Source organism: Rhinolophus ferrumequinum, chromosome 18 (genome assembly GCF_004115265.2).
Source record: "Rhinolophus ferrumequinum isolate MPI-CBG mRhiFer1 chromosome 18, mRhiFer1_v1.p, whole genome shotgun sequence".
Classification (NCBI taxonomy): domain Eukaryota; kingdom Metazoa; phylum Chordata; class Mammalia; order Chiroptera; family Rhinolophidae; genus Rhinolophus; species Rhinolophus ferrumequinum.
Window position 1 is genome coordinate 20,584,511 of NC_046301.1, and position 17,857 is coordinate 20,602,367.

The 17,857-nt window shown below is 42.8% G+C and overlaps 1 protein-coding gene across 3 annotated transcripts in view; it reads left to right on the forward strand.

The window, feature by feature from the left end:
* ARHGAP10 (Rho GTPase activating protein 10) overlaps positions 1 to 17,857 on the forward strand; it is a 251,677-nt gene that overhangs the window by 225,282 nt on the left and 8,538 nt on the right. For all 3 annotated transcript variants that reach the window (XM_033135263.1, XM_033135262.1, XM_033135265.1), the window contains one exon: positions 6,542 to 6,689. In XM_033135263.1, coding sequence (XP_032991154.1) covers positions 6,542 to 6,689 — 148 coding nt within the window. The remainder of the gene's footprint in view (positions 1 to 6,541; positions 6,690 to 17,857) is intronic.

Consider the following 17,857-nt stretch of genomic DNA (forward strand, 5'->3'; position numbering starts at 1 on the left):
ATGGCCTCATGTTTGAATGGCAGTTTGAATATTTAATTCTATGCTCAAAATTCTTTAATACTGTAAAAATATTACTTCAGTATTGTTCATTCAGTGTTGCTGTTGAAAACACGATGTCAATCTGGTTCTTTTTTATATCTGCTCTTTCTATATAGATTTTTGGTTTTTGTATTTGACATTTTAAAATTTTGCAATAATGTGTCTTATGTATAGTATTTTCTTTATTCCCCTGTTCTGTGTCCTTTGGATTGAGGTCTTTGAAGTTTCTTTAATTTTGAGGAATTGGTCATTATGTCTTTAAATAGTTCTTCCTCTCAATTTATTTCTTCTTCTGGGACGTGGATATTGGCAATTTCACTTCTTTTGTACATATTACAAATCCCTGCATCTCTGATTTTTTTGTTGTTGGATTTACTATCAGTTTTATTTGTGTTCTTAGAATTGTGGTTTACAAGTCTATCATGAAAGAGGATTTTGTTATGTGTTCATGTGGTGAGTTGGAGCCTCTGTCTCTCCCTAGTTTTTCTCCTCCCTTTCTGGCTCCTGCCTCCAGCAGTTTCACCCAGGTGCTTTGATTCAGAACCGGGTCCTATTATTCCTGCACATAAATCTCACCCGGGAGATGGGAAGGGTGAGCATGTCCAATCCAGCTCCCTGGGAAAGGGGGCGATTTGGTCATAGGTTTTTGGCGTCCAGTTAGTGTCTCCCAACCCCTTGTTCCACGTGGAGAGTGGGTTTCAGCCCCGCTGCTTGGGGTAGTGTAGGTATATTGTACTAGGATGCCACTGGAGTCAAAGGACTGGCTCGTTCTGTTGGATTTCCCCGGCCCTGGAGACAGTAGACCTTCGTCTTGTGTTCCCCTTGACCTCGGAAACAATGTTTCCTTTCTGTTTCACAGAGATGGGTAACAGTTTTTTAGTGCAGTTATATCTTTTTATTTTTAAAATGTTATTTTATCATGTTGTTGTTGTTGGGCATATGTGGGAAGAGGACTAGTCTTTACTGTGTTGTTTTAAGTTTGTAAGTGCAATTAATTCTCAGTAAATCTTTCTTTGATCTTAGTGGTTAACTGTTTGATATTTAGAGGCATCTATGATTATCCTGACCTGACAGGAAGTATTTGTGTGCCAATGGAACTGCAGTAGTCGTCTGCTGGTGAATTCCAGTTAACCAAATACATAACTGTGAAGTTTGTTAGGATTACGTTCAGCTAATAAATTATATCTTTCCCTCTTTCCTTCCCTCCCTCTCGCTGTTTTCTTTCCTCTTCTTTTTCCTTCTTCTTTCTGTTAATACATAAACCAGGATGTTTAAGAGAGGGAACCATGAGATAGCTTTGCTTCTGCGGAGACAATCCATTTCTGAGGAATAACAGAAACCTTCTATGGTTTCATACCATACCCACAGCTTTTATGCAAAGTGAAAAACAGCTGGTAAGGGATTCAAAGGGAACTATCTCTGACTTCTTAACTGTTAGAAAATATGAGAGGAAGCCAAGAAAGAAGTGAATGAAACGGAGGGAAAACTCAAAGCCTTATGCCTTCCAACACTGCAAAACCACTTCTGTTTAAGTGAAATGACCAGAAGATGGATGGAGAGTATGTATAGCTTCCTGTTATTCGAATAAGAACAGTCAATTAACTACATGAACGTCCTCTAAATTGTTAGATGTGACAGAATTATCAAGTTCTTATTCCCTCTTCTTGCTCTAATTTTCTGCCAGTCTTTGAGGATTGTTTTAGTCTAGGCTGAAAATAAATAAAACACCTGTTCATGTGCTCAGGTTCATAAAGAAATCAGACTAAATAGTGTAATCCAGTCGCTGTCATGAAAGGCATGTCCTCTTGAGTGCACTTTTGTCCACTTTTTATGAGAATCTATGTCTGGGGGGGAATCGTACATGTTTGTGAAATAACACTTCTCTGTATTTAAAATAACAGCAGCAATAACCAGCCCACGCTGCTTGCAGTAGAAAACTGCTCCTTACACCTGAGGTTCCTCCAAGGTTCTCTTACATTTCTGTATTTTATCTTTTCTTCTCTCCATCCAATGCCATGACTTCAGCTCTGTCTATATGATTCTCTGATCAATGAAACTGTCTCAGACCTCTCTCCTGAGCTCTGTGGTTGTATAACCAACTCTCCTCTAGATATTTTTCACCTGGATTTTTTATTGACGCGTCAAGCCCGAGATGTTTACAACTGGTGTTAATGTCTCCCATACCCAATATACTCCTTGGTGGTTTTTTTTTTATTCGCTATTGCAATTACTCGGTCTACCATTCACCCAGTTACCTAAACCAAGAACTTGAAGGTCATCTTAGGTTCCCCTTCCCCCCTTTATCTTCATTCAGAGACTTCTAATGACTGTAGTATCTGAATACCTCTGAATCTATTCTCTTGATCGTATCACTTTCCTACTTAATTCCTGTAATAACTTCCCAGTGCCTACAAAATAAACTCAGATACCTACTTTTTGCCTTTGACCCTGTTCTCCAGCCAGTTCCAATTACCTGTGTCTCTGAGACCTGCCATATTTTTTCTTACTTCTATGCTTTTAGTCTTGATCTTTTCTCTCCACGGGGCCTTTGCTTGAAAGTCTGGCAATAATGTCTTCTTCCTGTTGCCTGACTCTCCTGTCTTTCTCCCCCACCACTGGCATGTTTGGGAATTCCTTTCTCTGGGTCTCGAAGCTCCTTGATACAAACATATTACAGTATGTACCAACTTCTGCTGTGTTTGTCTTTCATCTGACTATTCTACACTATGCGGGAAGCACCTTCAGCTTAGGGACTGATTCTTCACCTTTATAATTCAGCATCCGTGATGTGTCTTGTATATAAGTACCAGCTCAGTTAATGCTGTTTCTTGAATAAAGAGAGTTAGAAATGTATGTGGCTTGAAAGGGGAGAGGGTGCTAATTGGAAGCTGTGTACAGATTGTGTAGCAATACTTTGAGGTTTGCAGATTGTTTCTCTTCTGAATGCCCAGAAGCACTGGCTTTCCATGTTCATGATATTTTGTGTGGCAGCGAGTGCACAGTCGGTGTTTCCTGAAGACTCCTGCTTTGCCTGGCACTGCAACTTGTTCTTTAAGGATTACCAAGACTGACACATGATCTCCACCCTCAAAGCATGTGGAATGGAAATGGCGACCTAAAACCAGGTCACGAAACCACGAGATGACAGTGAAATGCGAACTCGATTTTTGCTTATGGTTGTGCGAAAGGAGAGAAGAAGCAGAAAAAAGGTGGTTGGCTAGTGCTTCGTGGAGAAGGTGGGAAGTAGGCTGGATGTTGTGGAGAAGTCATTTGCTCTTCTAGCAGTGGTAGTTCTGCTTCTCATGCGTTTCTTGTCTTGAAGTCCTTCAGCACCATTTTTGTTCGCTTAACCTGGAACAACCTCGTTCCTCACAGGTGATCTGCCTGAGATGCCTGTTAAAGGGTTACACCTAAGGAAAGAAGTTGTGTGACCCTCAAGAGAAATGAAAGGTGAAAAACGAGGAGGGCATCTGACTTTCATTCTCACATACGAATTCAAATCTTCATTCCACACATCACTGAGCATAGAGTTTTTTATAGTTGTATTATTTTCATACTAGTTAAAAAGTAGTAATTTGATTTTGGCAAACTAAAGCTTCAGAAATGGTTACAAGTACTTAATGGTTCTCTGCTTGGTGTTTGTGTTCCCTTGAATTCAGTGATTCTGAAGTAGATAAGCTCATTCCTGAATAGTGAAGGAGAAAGGAATTTTGTGCGCACGGAAGGCAGGGTGAGGTATCGCTTCGTTTGATCAGTTTGTGTAAACATATTCCTTTCTGCCAATATTCTTTTCACTTGAGGGTTTAGATTGCCACTGTTTGACAGGAAGGAAGACAGAAATGTTCCTGATAGAATGATTTAATATGTTGAATGGCGATTTGTGCTGTGTCAGTCGGCTTGGGGAAAGGATTCCAGGCAGTACGATGAGCTAGTGTAGCTTGTAAACACCTTTCAGGCTCTCTTGAAAGTAGCATTAGACCCTTGCTCTCTAGTTCCCCAAACTTGCCTCCCATTGACAGGTTTCTCCTTGTAGGAGCGAATCAGGCAATAAGGTCCAGGACTCTGACTGGCTGCTTTTGCGGTGTCCTGCTCTGCCCTGCAGTCAGGGAACGGGGCCCAGAGAACTGAGGGCCAGGAGCCAGCCTCCTGAAGCCAGGAAGCTGCTTGTGTCTGACTCACTGTCGAGGTTATCCCGTCAGCTTCAGAGCTGGTCATACTCTGCTTCTTCCCGCCAAGCCCGGAATGGGCAGCTACTGTGCAGGTAATGCACAGGAATTTACTTTAGACCCTGTGCTGGGCTTACATTGGAGACTCTTAACTTTGAAGGGAGTTGTTGCTCGTGATGAATGAGGGGTACAGGGGAAGGGCCTGGGAAAGCTAGAGTTCCAGGCCCTTGTTCTGAGCCTCATTTGTAAAACAGAACTGGATGGGCTTGAGCCATCCAGGTGTGTAAGGTAAGCAGTAGCCTTTGTTTCCAAGGCGGCGAAATATCCCAGAACGAAAATAAATCAAAAGGAAATCATAGTGGTCCATCATTGGGTTTCAGTTTGACGTTTGTCTGAAAATTGGCCTTTCCATTTGGGGCTGACTTATTCCAATTTGCTAAACACTTTTGGAGTGAAGTATTGCGGAAAAAGTGACTTCACTGAAAGAGGAATCATACAGTATTCTCGACTGTATACTTAGGAGTGGGGACAGAGCAGGGTTTTATGGGGAGATTTAGACCAAGGTGAAGAAGACCTGCCCAGAGAGCTTGTGTTTGTCTCTGGTTCCACCATATCTCCCACCCTTCCTGACAGCACACTTATGAAAAGAAAAGGCTCAGAAAACTCTTCCTTACCAGAATCTTCTGCACAGGATCATCTATGTTTCCCCCTGTGACTTCCCCCGGAAAGAATTCCTTCTTTCCGCCATCACCACCATTCTAAGTCCCACTTCCCTGAATTCAGCTTTTCTACATCCCCATTTCTAAGATTTTTTTTTTTTCCTCTTAGACTTAGTTGTAACGTGGGTCAGAGTTAAGTAAGAATTGTTTCATGTGGTCAATTTTCAGCATTAACGTCCTGGGATCTAGCTTACCCAGAGCCCAGAATTTCTCTTGTGCTTTATTATTAATATAAGTAGAACTGAAATCCGTTTAAGATGGTTCTCTGTGATCAAGTTCCTTGCTGATTATGGCATTTGTGCATACTCAGTGTCCAGGACCCAGGACTGAAGAAAAATGTAAGTTTAATCGGGCAGAAGCTAGCTGTGTTTGGGGGTATGGACCCCTTCCTCCCCCCACCCCATGGCGTATATCACCTGCCTCCATGTAGCAGTTTGTTGACCAACTATTATCACCCATCACCTGTAAAATCAAGGCCAAGTTAGTGCCTTCTGCAAGGCGCTTCGGCACGTTTAATGTTTAATGGGGAGTGTCAGTCTGGCTGAGGGGTCCCAGCTCTGATGGGTACTGTTTACGTCACGGGGATACTGTAATGGCAAGAAGACCATTTGAGGGAAACAGCTGTTCTTGGGGGCTCTCTTTTCCATCTTCTGCATTTCTATCCAAGCCCATAATGTACACAAATGATACTAAATGTTTGTCACAAAGTCACCCCAATAAAATTTAATTTAAAGAAAAATGGCCCCCTGTGAATGAATCACGCAGTCCATTTAAGAAATGCCTTTTAGTTTTGGTTTAAAGTCATCTTCTGGAGTCGCTGCAGGGATCTGGTTCTTAATACCGTGTTTCCCCGAAAATAAGACCTAGCCTGACCATCAGCTCTAATGCGTCTTTTGGAGCAAAAATTAATATAAAATCCTGTCTTATAGTAAAATAAGACTGGGTCTTATAGTATTAATTTTTGCTCCAAAAGACGCATTAGAGCTGATGGTCCGCCTAGGTCTTATTTTCGGGGAAACACGGTATAACATGCTGCATAATGTTCACAGAGAAATGGAAGTTTCTGTCTGTTCAGGATTTTAATAAATTAGGCTATTAAATTGTAATCCAGCTCAGAAGACAAGGTCCCTTTAGAGCTGTTTAATTTATTAAGCACTAAGTGGTGACTGCCAGTGGCTTAAAGAAGCATCAGGTGACAAGAAAGGGAGAGGTTGGACCCTGCGGGGCTGGTGTACTGCTCTGAATTGTTCTTGAGATTATCATTATGATTTACATCAGTGATCCTTACAGATTAGGAAGTCCCTGCGGCCACATTAAGGCTTTCATCTTCCATTTGGTCTGATTTGGATGATTGTATTTTCTCACGGGGAAAACAGTCTTCAGTGGGTATCACCTAGGATATATTTTAAGTATCTTTGATTAAAACAAAACAAAACAAAAAAACACAACAAAATCTTTAAAGACAGGACACCCAGATACTCTCAGGCTGAATTGTAAATGTAATTTAGGATTTAATCTGATGGACTAATCAAGTAATGCCATATAATTATTGGTGGAGTTATTTTTTTCTCCTCTGAGTATTTGTTTGAAAGTTGACACCTTCTTTTCCCTCCCTAGGCGACAGTCCTCACCCTGTTAAGGAGGACACCCCTACCAGCAGTCTCGACTCACTTTCCTCCCCATCTCCCACGACTGCAACAGTCCATGGGCCACCTGGAACAGACAAAAACCACCTTCTCGCAGATGGGGACTGGGGATCCACTGCGTAAGTCACTGAGCTTCTGTCTGGTGTTGAGGGAAGGAAGGCCATGCCCTTCATTTTGAAGTTTACATGGCTGGTGGGTACTGGTGCCATTGCATCTGAGGAACTTTGTTCTGTAATCCATGGGGCTGTCCAAGGAAGAAGGGCCCGTAAAAAAGGCCTTTCCTGAGCAGCTTTTGTGTTTTCCCTGTATGGAAAGGGTGGGTGAGTGCTAATTCAGATCTGTTTTGAGTTCAATCCATGGCAGTTTGGGGTTGTGCAAAGGAAATTTGTTATTGTCCTACTCAGGATGTTTTCTCCCCAGTTAAGCAAACTTTCAGCGATACGAGAATGCATGCATTGTGATCAATAAACTGCTGAAACTATCTATAGAATGGTCTTCCAGGTGGATAGATTTTTGAGGGCTTTATGTTAGCATTTGCTCTGTCTACTCCATAGCGCCCTGTATAGTTGACAATTGATGGCTAAAATATCCGATTTTATGTTCGCAGTTTGTTTTAGTGCCAGGCATGTGGAGATCAGCTCAGGTACCTTAGGACAAACAATACCAATACAGACAAAACGCCGTGGACCTGATTTGACTACCTGAGGGTTTGTCTTTCAGTGTTAACCCAGGATGTGGAGTAAATGCTGGTTGGTGGTGGTATGGGGCATTGGGAAAACATCACATTGCGGAACAAATGCTCAGAGAAGGAAAAAAGAGCTCCACTAATAATTACATGACATCACTTGATTAGTCAATCAAGTTACATCCATAAATACATGTATAATTCATCCTAAGACTATTTAGGTGGCCTGTCTTTAAAGTTAAAAAAAACAAAACAAAAAAACCCCGTTTTTTTAAAAATAAAAGTTGCTTAAAATAAATCAGATAATAATGATGTCATGCGACCCTAGCTGGGCCTTCTTAGGACAGTAAATGGAATTGTTCCTCATGTTACTTCGCTTTTTATAGCTACTGCTGGATTCACATGAAATCATTATGAACTGATTAAGTATTAAAAGAGGCTGGGAGAAATTTGGTATTCTAAAATGTTGGGGTGATCTGAAGACTTTGAAAATACAATCAAAGTGAAACTCAAAAGTAGGGAATCCCATTCTCCAGATGAGATTTCCCCCCCAAGATTTTCATATATGTATATTTATATGCTGAAGATGGTTTGTTTGGGATTTAAATTACATACCACTCAAACATGCGTGTCATTTTTGCTGTTCTTTTTCCTGAATGAATATACTCTTCACTTTAATACTCAGAGCAACCATTCTAGGGTACATAGGAACCTAGAATCTGTAATCCTGGCACTCGTGGGTGGAATTTGGTGTGTGTGTGATTATGTGTGTGTGTGTGTGTGTGTGTGTGTGTGTGTCTGTGTCTGTGTGTGTGAGTGTGTATGAGTGAAAGCAAAAACCAGATATCCAGTGATTTCTTTCAATAAGTGTTTATCGCAGTCAGTGGAGAACAGTTTAGTTAGTCATCCTTCTTCCATAGTGGTTCTGTAGAAAAGTGACATTATGAGCCACAATATAGCCAATGCTCAATTCACAGCACGTCCATGCCTAAAACATGAAGAGCTTGATATTTTTGGTCATAAATCAAACGAGGAGTGAATTCCCCAGCTTGCTATTCATACACATTTTAAAATGTCATGGAAAGCACTCCAACACTGAGAGGCCAAGAAGGGGGCGGGGGGAATAAGTAGTTTTGAAACAAGTCTGGAAATGAAGAACTTGATTTTTTTCTGTGCATTCGATAAAATAGATCCATATTTCTCTTAACTACGTCGAATGTTTCTTGTGTATCTCTTAAAGGCTTTACTTATAAGCATGTTTCAGCCCAGATTTACCATTAAGTCAGGGGTGCCTCTCGAACTGGAAAACACATTAGGGTCACCCGTAGACCTTGTTAAACCCACACTGCTGGGCCCAACCCCAGAGTGACTGTTGGGTTTGAGGGGAGCCTGAAAATGTGCATTTCTAACCTAATCCTGGGCGATGGTTAGCTAACCCTGATACAGACAGTTGTCCTTCCAAACCTCTATGGTTCTAGGCATGTATTGATTATAAACAGCTTTTCTGAGGAGTGTAACTAGGATAAGGAATATCTCGTTCTACTTTCTTCTTTTTAAATTCTTATAGGATGATGTGTTGTATTCAAGTAGCCCTTGTGTGCCACCTTCATATTTTGATCCTTTCTGCCTGAAATGGCCCCCCTCCTTTTTGACTCAAGACCAATCTAACCTATCTTCAGGGTCTAATTTTGTTTTCACCTTCAGGAAGCTTTCTCGAGTACTCTAGTCCCCAGGAAGATTCTAAATGCTACCTTTCTCTGTCTATACCCAATACTTTAGGCCAATATTACCTTCTAGTATTAGTTAATATTTACCATTTAGTGTTATTTGGGTGGTGTATGTGTATCTGTACACCTATACCAGTGTCAGCATGGCTGGTTCTGGTGAGAACCCACTTCAGCTGGTAGACCGCTGGCTTTGTGACTCTTATAAGGACACGAATCCCATTCACGAAGACCCCACTCATGATCTCATCTAACTCTCATTACCCCCAAAAGGCCCCAGCTCCTCGTACCCTCATCACATGGGAGGGGGTAGGGTTTCAACTTAGAAATTTTGGGGGGACACAAACATTCATTCCATAACACTGTCTAATCTTTCCTTCCTGCCAAGGTTGATCGTATCATTCTTGAGGATAGGAATTGAGTCTTGTACTGTTTGAACTTTTTAGTGATATTGACATAGTTATTAATAAACATTTCGCTTTTTAATTATTATGTATTTATAAAAGTTCTTTCCTTTTGGAAATCTCATTTCTTTCTGTATATCATTGAATGCCTCTTAGACAACTCTGTTTGGTTTCTGATCCATCTTCTTTCTAAACGTTAAACACTCTTCCTCCAGGAAGTCCACAGAATTAACCGCCCCATTTTCTCTTTGTAGCATTTTTCTTCGTTTCCTTAGCATTTGTAAATTTAATTTTCATGGTGTGTGTAGTCTGTGTAATTTTTAATCCATTATCTCTGAGTACCAGCTGTGCAGTATAGAATATAGAAGGATCTGAGTAAATGCTGATTAAGATCCCTCTTAATAAAACCAAAGTTACTGTGGATCATTAGAACTCTACCCAGGGCTTTAAAAAGGAAGCAGTGCCTAGGCTGGTTGGTTTTAACCTCGGGTTGTGACTCTCCGTTCCAAAACTTACACTTGCCTTATCTTAGGTCCTGAGAAATGGAGTCCAAATGTATGTTGATCACGTGGGACACTCAGTAGCTCTATTGTACAGAACTGCCATGACCCCACCTACTGGAAAGCAGCTTTGCAGAGGAAAACTTACAGAAGCTGAGATTCTGATATAGGCAGTGTGTAAATACAGTTGTCGCCTCTGACAGGTAGAATACAATACAGCAAAATTGGTTTTCTTGGGTTTCTGCTAATGTTTATGACTTGTGGGTATTATTCATTGTGGTCAATCAATCTGGAGCTATTACTTACCTGTACACTCAGTAGGGTGAGAGGTGACTGCATTGCCAGTGGAGAATTGCTAGCTCAGTCTCCTTGGAGGACATTACATCATAGGTCAAGGTATTTCAAATGTTCCAAAGTCATTTTCCCCCAATAAAGTAGTTTTCTCTAAACAGGTTTTCTTCATTTGTAAGTGATGGAGCAGGTCCTTGACAAGTAATCCTGTTAAGCTCCCTGCAACAAAAGAAAATCTCTTTTAAGAAATATCAGGCATTGCTATCTGCTTCTTCTACAGCTTTCAAACGAAAAGGAACACCTCCTTTTCTGCCAGTACATTCCCACATTCAGGATGGCGGCATCTTAGAAAATAGCTCTTTGCAGATGGGAATATTGGCACCCCAAGATGCAACTTACTCCGCAGGCTAGGAAAGCAGTAGATCCTTCTCTCCTACCTGCCAAGAGGCTTGGCTTAGTTTATCCTGGATGTTCAGGTATTCCTCACACACATGTTCCTGGTGCTGCCCTCAGCCACTGTTCTGTGGAGAGATTCCTACCTATCCAGACCTGAAGCTGGTTGCTTAAAAGTCATTAGACAGTAGACTGCTATTCCCATGTACAGCTGTGTGCATGCCAGCCATAGACTGTGTGTGCACTCACTGGTAACCATATTTGTTCTTGTCAACGCAATAAGTAACTTGCTTCCTTTAAATTGGGCAAACCTATAGAGATTTTCCATAGACACCTACTTGGCGTTTCACGTTAGTTGACCGTTGCTTTCATGACTGCTTTTCAGAAAGCCGATTAATTTTGCTGGGAGTTGTCAAGGTACCCCTTAAACTTAATTACTATACCACAACAAACCATGAATGATTTGTCTAAAGCTCAGAAAAATAATCATCTCAGATAATCTTCTAACAAATTTCTGTGAAACTTGGCTCATACCTAGAAATTATAAGGTAGCAGTCAGAGGCAAACTTTGTGTTCACCTCTTCCTGATCTGTTTCTTTCCTTTTCCCCTCTCCTCTATCCCTTCAGGGAGGGTGTCCTCAACCCTACCCCACCCCGCTTCACCTTGTTTGCCCAGGGGTGATCAGTTCACCCTAGAATTTGGTATCTTTTATTTTTACATGTTTTCTTATGATTATTGTTTCAAAAGGAAATGGGGAATTTATCTTTTAAAATTTGTTTTTTTTTCTTCACTTCTACTTTATTGCTAACTTGACTTAAAATGAACACATAGTTGCTTTTATAACATGGGGATGAAAGCTATGCAGATTTAAAAAGAGATTAGGAGAGAGTGATATTTAACCCAAAGGATTGTCTTGCCCGTCCTAGGAATTTCCAGCATCTTTCCTGGCTAGTAGGGACATCATATCCTAACAAGGTTAGACCTTTGCTCTGCTCACCTGCAGGTTGGTCCTAGTTACAGACCATGGCTGGTAACACTGACCGACATCTCTAGTAGAGTTAGCGCCTTCATTTGGAGGGATGTACTCTCTGGTACTGGGTTCTGTGAAGACAGATTTGGAAGCCAGTCCCCTCTCCCATACCCAAGTGAGCGCCAAAGTCCCTGGGTGGGTTCAGGAGGATTGAGGTCTAAGATAGCTCCAGTGTAAGGAAGAACAGGGCCAAATGAGTAGGAGGAACATGTCACCTTGCTGTGAGCCCACGGCTATCTTGTGAATTCTGCTCGGAAGTTAGCTCCCTTCTGGACTTCCTTTTGGGGGATTGGGGACTTACAGGGGGCAGAAGCCTTTGCTTCAGCAATAGCTGGTGGTTAGAGACTACAGAGAAGGTTTGATTTGATAGTTACCCTCTTGCATTTCTCAAGATCAAAGACTACGGAGCATTAATTATTTGGGGAGACCAGATTTTGTTTTTAGCTGCTTTATAAATGATATTTCACCTTAATCCTCACATGAACCCAGTGGGGTAGATACATCTTTATTTTTAAAGAGGGGGAAACCAAGGCACAAAGAGGGTGGGAAAGTTGCCCCAAGCTGCCCGACTAGTAAAGGACTAGTGGAGTTTGAGCTGTCTGTCCCAGTGATAATGGTCCCCTTAGACTTGTTTTACTGTAAGGATGGAGATTGTCTGGTTGCATATGGGAACATTGTTCGAATTATAGGTTTCTCCCAAATCTGAGACCCGGTGTGATATAACTGTCAGCTGGTCATTGCCCTTGTTTTGCAGATGGTGTACTGAATTAAGTCACGTGACTGTGGCTTAGCATTATCTCTGGGGAATAAACACTTGAATCTGGTTGCTGCACATTCATCATCTAACACCTTTGGCTGAGATTTGGGGTAGAGGGCGTCCTCCCCTGAAACAGAGCTGAAGGACTTGGAAATTTGATATTTAGCAAACAGAGCAGCGTCCATCATTTTCCTGAGCGGGGTGATATCCGGTCATCTCCCTTTAGCTTCACTAAAGGTCTTGAAGCTGATCACTGGCTCACATACTTGGCCATCGACCATCAGTGTCTGTGTACACTCATTTCTTTGGGGTACGACTTTTGTCCTGTGTGTTGCCGTGAATCTTCTCTCCCACTCTGTATAGAAATGATGCCATACCAACGGCCTGCATGCTCACGTCTTCCCATGCACCTCCCCTGTGTCTTGCCAGGGTATTTTTATTGTGTACTTGGCACTTGTGTGTGGCCTAATTCACGTCTTCCTCTGCTGTGCTGTAACTACAGGGCCTGAAATTTGGAGGTTTTCTTTTCAAGCCAGAATGTTGATTAGTCATGTAACTTTAAAGCCCCATAATGAAAAGTCGACTTTCCAAAATAAAGAGACACGTCTGAATGTTGCAGGAGATTTTCTGCTGAAGACCAAAAAAAAAAGAAAAAAAAATTCTCATTAGTCTTGTTCTGTTTTTTAGTTTCATTGGTTTTTTTGTTGTTGCAATTTATCACTTGCTATGCAAGGATTGGCTGGCTGTGTCTCAATATTGAAATGCTGGCAGGGCCCTCGTGAGCTCTCTGTAAGCTGGAAGATAGTCTAGACTGGAAAAGCAGTGATTTTAGAGTCAGACACGCCTGGCTTTGCAGCCTCGTTCTGCATCTTAAAACTTTGTAGGCCTTCTATAAATTATTTAGGCAAACCAAGGCTTAGCAAGATTATCTGTAAAAGGGGAATAACAGCATCCGCCCCTCTGGATTGTTGTGAGGTTTCAAGGAACCAGGCATTGTAAAACCCCTCCTGGGAGCTCTGGGCAGCTCCCTGCTTGGATTTCCCTCCCCTCTGAGAACCTAACTTGATACTCTTAGTTAAACTTAACCCGACTTCCTGGTTTGTCCATTATATAATCTCACTAAATAGCTCAGGGAAATAACCTCCCTAGTGCTGGAGAAGCCTTAGATGTTGACCTGAAGTTGTGTTGTTTCCAGCAGTTACTGTAGTTATTCCAGGAGGACCCTCAGTTTGGAGGTCCTCTCCTAGCCTCTGTGGGTCAGCACCTCCTTTGTAGAAGCCCCTGAGAATAATGGCTCTTGGATATTATGTGAACAAGGCCTTGGGTTCCCACGGGAACCCTGCCAACCCTATAAATTATTCTGAGCAATATGAGTGACTCACCTATCACATCAGGTAACCCATCCAACAGCTTGGTAAGAAACCAGAGGATTTTTCTTAGCAGCCTGATGTTGTACCCCTTTCGACCTGTACAAGGTAGCCCTTGTCTTATGTTCAGCCCTCACGTTGGGTGGCAGCTATTTTCCACATGAGAACTGGGCTGGTAGAAACATTCCCGTCAGTTAACCCTGCAGGACCACAGCACTGAGACTTCTAAAGCCCCATAGTTTTCTGAAATGAAGCTATAGTTCCATTTTGGTTTCGCTAGCAAGCTCAAGTTCAGCCCTCTTACCTGACTCCACCGTGGTCATCTGGAAGGAAGATAAATGCAATTCCGGGGAACACTGAGTGAAAGATTGGTCAGAGACGTGATTCTAAGATAGTTCTTTTAGAACCAAACCCAAGAAAACGAACACCCTAGGAGTGACCTTTGTGAGCGGTAAACTGACTAGATGGTGGTGTCCTTTCTCGTTAAGGAGGGAAGCCAGCAGGAGCCTGAGAGTATCCCACAGGGTGAGGGCTGTGTGTTAGGTGTGGCCGTGGCCTCCTTCGAAAGGCTCTGTCTGTGCCTGACTGATTTCCCGCAGTGCCCTTCCATCTCTTCCTGCCCACCTGCCTTCTACAAAAGACTATGTTTTTTCTCAAGGGTGAGCAATTTACTGCTTTTACATGCTAGCTTGATGTATTGGCTGCCTCCCTCCTGCATGGGAGGTGATTGTGAGCAGTGATTGAAGAGAGCTTCTGCTGCAGGAAGGCCCTGGGTATTTGCAGGTCGGCTTCCGACACACACAGGAGTCCAAGCCACAAAACTGGTTAAGATGGAGTGTGTGTGTGGGGGCGGGGGACAGGGACTTCTCAAGCCCAGGGGCATTTGCCATCATCATCCTCTTCATCTCTCCCCACTCTCCACTACCAATGGATTCTCCTGTAGGGATAGCAAATGGTGGCTCACTGCCAGCTGTTTTTATAAATAAAGTTTTATTGGAACACGGCCACCCAGTTATTTGCATTTTGTCAGTGGCTGCTTTTTCAATGCAATGATTGCAGACTTGAGTAGTCATGAGACTCACCGTATGGCCTGCAGACCCTAAAGTATTTACTGTCTGGCCCTCTGCAGAAATTTCTGCTGACCCCGATCTAATCTATAAATAAAACTAACCTATTTGGAAGAGCCCGTGTTTCTTAAAAGTCAGTTTCAAGAAGTGTGGTTAATTGCCATTTTTCAGATGGACAGTGCAGATAATTTTTAAAAGTAACCCTCATGAACTTTTTCCTATCATTGAACCAATCAAAAGTGTCTCTTACGCTTTTTGAATGCCTTCGAGCATGGAAGCATTATTTCAAAAGGCCTTTAGTGTAACAGTGATTGGGGTCGTTCCACTTACACCTATTGTTTAAAAAAAAAATTTGATTTTGAAATAGTTTTAGAGTTACAGAAAAGTTACAAAGATAGTATAAAAAGAATTGCCAGAAACCCTTCACCCAGCTTCTCCTACTGTTAACGTCTTACACAGCACCAGGGAACTTTTGTTAAAAATAAGAAATTCACGTCAGTATAATACTATTAACTTGAGACTTTATTTGGATTTCACTAGTTTTTCCACTCTCTTTTATTCCAGGATCCAATCTGGAATCCCACTACATTACATTTAGCACCTCTGTGTTTCTTTTTTAATGGTGACATCCTTTTAATATCTGTATTTTCCCCCTGTGACGTAGATTATTTGCTGTTTTTTGGTCAAGCAAATGATTTGTTAGTGGTGATGTAGCTGGAAACCAGAGAGACGAGCGCTGACTCAGAAACGCCTAATACTGGTAATAAGGGCTTCATTTATGGAGTGCTGACTGGGTCCTGTCACTGCTGAGTGCTTTGCACCTCTCATCTCGTCTCAGTCTTGCAGCGACCAGCCCGTTCATGATTACCTTCATCTTACCGAAGGAAACTGAGACCAGGCAGTTTGTTAGTCACTGGATGAGCCTCGGGCAAGGCTTGTCATGCCAACTGTGCTGCAGCATCCGAGAGGCACCCGGAATCCATCCTCTTCCTTCCCGCCACAGCCTCTAGCTAGTGAGAAGTGTCCTTCTTTGTATTTACCCAAAAAAGGAACAAGCCCGGAGAGCTTAAGAAACGGGCACACAGCCAGAGCTGGCTTTGGAACCGCAGTCTCCCTGTAGAGGGGGTGGCGTTTCATGCACTTGGAATTCTCGTGGTTAAAATTCTTCCGTAGCCCTCTGTTGCCTCTGGTCCTGCCCCCTGAGCATCTCCACTTCCCATCTCTCCTGATAATGTGTTCCAGCCACTCAGAAGGACTTGAGGCTGTGAGCTCTCTGCAGTCTTGTCACAATGGGGTTTGGTACTGACGTGACCTTGAGTGAGTCACTTTCACCTTTTCATACATAGTGTGGCATGGTAGCGTAGCGGGGGATGAGTGACCTAATGCATGAGTTGTGTGCGCCGTTCTGCCTGGAAGGAGCCTGGGTGTAAAGAGGCGATGATGACGTTGATGACGAGAGCATCGGTTCCAGGCAGACACCACCTCCTCTAGAAAGCCTTCCTGGATGCCCACATGATAGCTGCTCCCTCTATTTCCTGAGGGCCCCTGGGCAACTCCCTACATGGCGCACATCACACGGCATCTCCACCCACGTGGCATGGAGAGTGCGCATGGAGAGAAGATGTCGTAGCCCCCTGGGTGTCACCGAGCCTAGCATGGGGCCCGAAGGTAGTTCTCAGACCATGAATGATGAGCGAACAGGGTCCCTTTGGACCTTCTTATGGGCAGTGAGTGACGGCCTCCTTCCCAATAGTGACTCTTGTCACAGCTGTTTGTTTCCCCCCACTGCTGTCCCCCTCTGTCTGCTCATGGGGAACCAACAATGTGCTGGCTGCGGAATTCTCCCTCTCTGGCACTGAAGGAGTAACTGTGGCATTTATTTGAACAGAGATTTCCCGTAATGTACAGATCTACAATATTTCCTTCTGTCTTTATTAACATTTTCAAACACTTTTGCCCAGGACAGCTGTTCTAGACTTATGCTGTGCGTTTCTCAGGCTGGAATGAAAGATCATTTCACTAATGTGTTAGCTTCTGCTCGGAGACCTTGCAAATGAGGTTTTAAAATCTTTCATCCTGGTACAAACTTCTGATTTGATTCTGACATCATTTAACCGCCGTCAAATATCTTGGTATTTGGGGGATTTAATCACTTTATATAAGCAGTCATTTCTTCTCTTGACATGTCTTCTCCCTGTTCTGCATCCTTCGAATTTTAAATTATGCTCAGCGCTCAAAGAGCCTGGAGTTGGGTGCTTGTTTTGCTCGCACTGTCCAGAGCCTGACCCGTCAGTGCTATGCAAGAAATGTTTGTTGGATGCAGGAGCTCTCTGGTGACTCTGCCTGCAGCTGTTGTTGAATTTTCTCAGTTGAGGTCCTAGTTCCCCTCCCCCATATTTGAAATGTTGGTGCTTTTTTGCTGCCAAAAAGTTTTTAATATGCATGGAGCGTAGAGTCTGGTATTGGAGACGATTGGGTCACAGTTTGAATCAGAAGCAGCATATACTGCTGATTTGTTACATTTTAGAAAAATAAACTCTGTAAAATTGTACACACACACACACACACACACACACACACAGTCCTAATTTCATGTATTTGAGGGTTTAGTCTTCCCCACAGTGCAAGCTGTAGGGTCTTTCCCTGAGATACAGACCTTTTTTCCAAAGCAAGAGTGTTGATTGTTTTGATAGATGAGCATTTTCTCCTCACTTTCACAGATGCTACCCTAGTCCCCGTTGATTGGCTCTCCCCCACTCTGCCCACCCTATACTGCACACAAGAGACCTCTCTGTTGCCTTAGGAATAGCCAGGAAGACTTTCAATACAAGTATTTCCAAGGATGAGTTTCTGAGTTAGCCGTTCTTTGTGTTTATAGGGAAACCCTCTTGTTTCCATGTGTCCCTTTCTTTAAGAAGGAAAGATTCTCTTCGAAGGAAGGCAGGCATGGTGGCTTCCCTGCACTGAAATGGGGCGCTGGTTCTGCTTCTGGAGAAGGCTCTTTCCATGTAGTGTGTGAAATTAGGAAGCTGGCCCACAGGTATTTGTATTCCTCTTTAATGCACTTC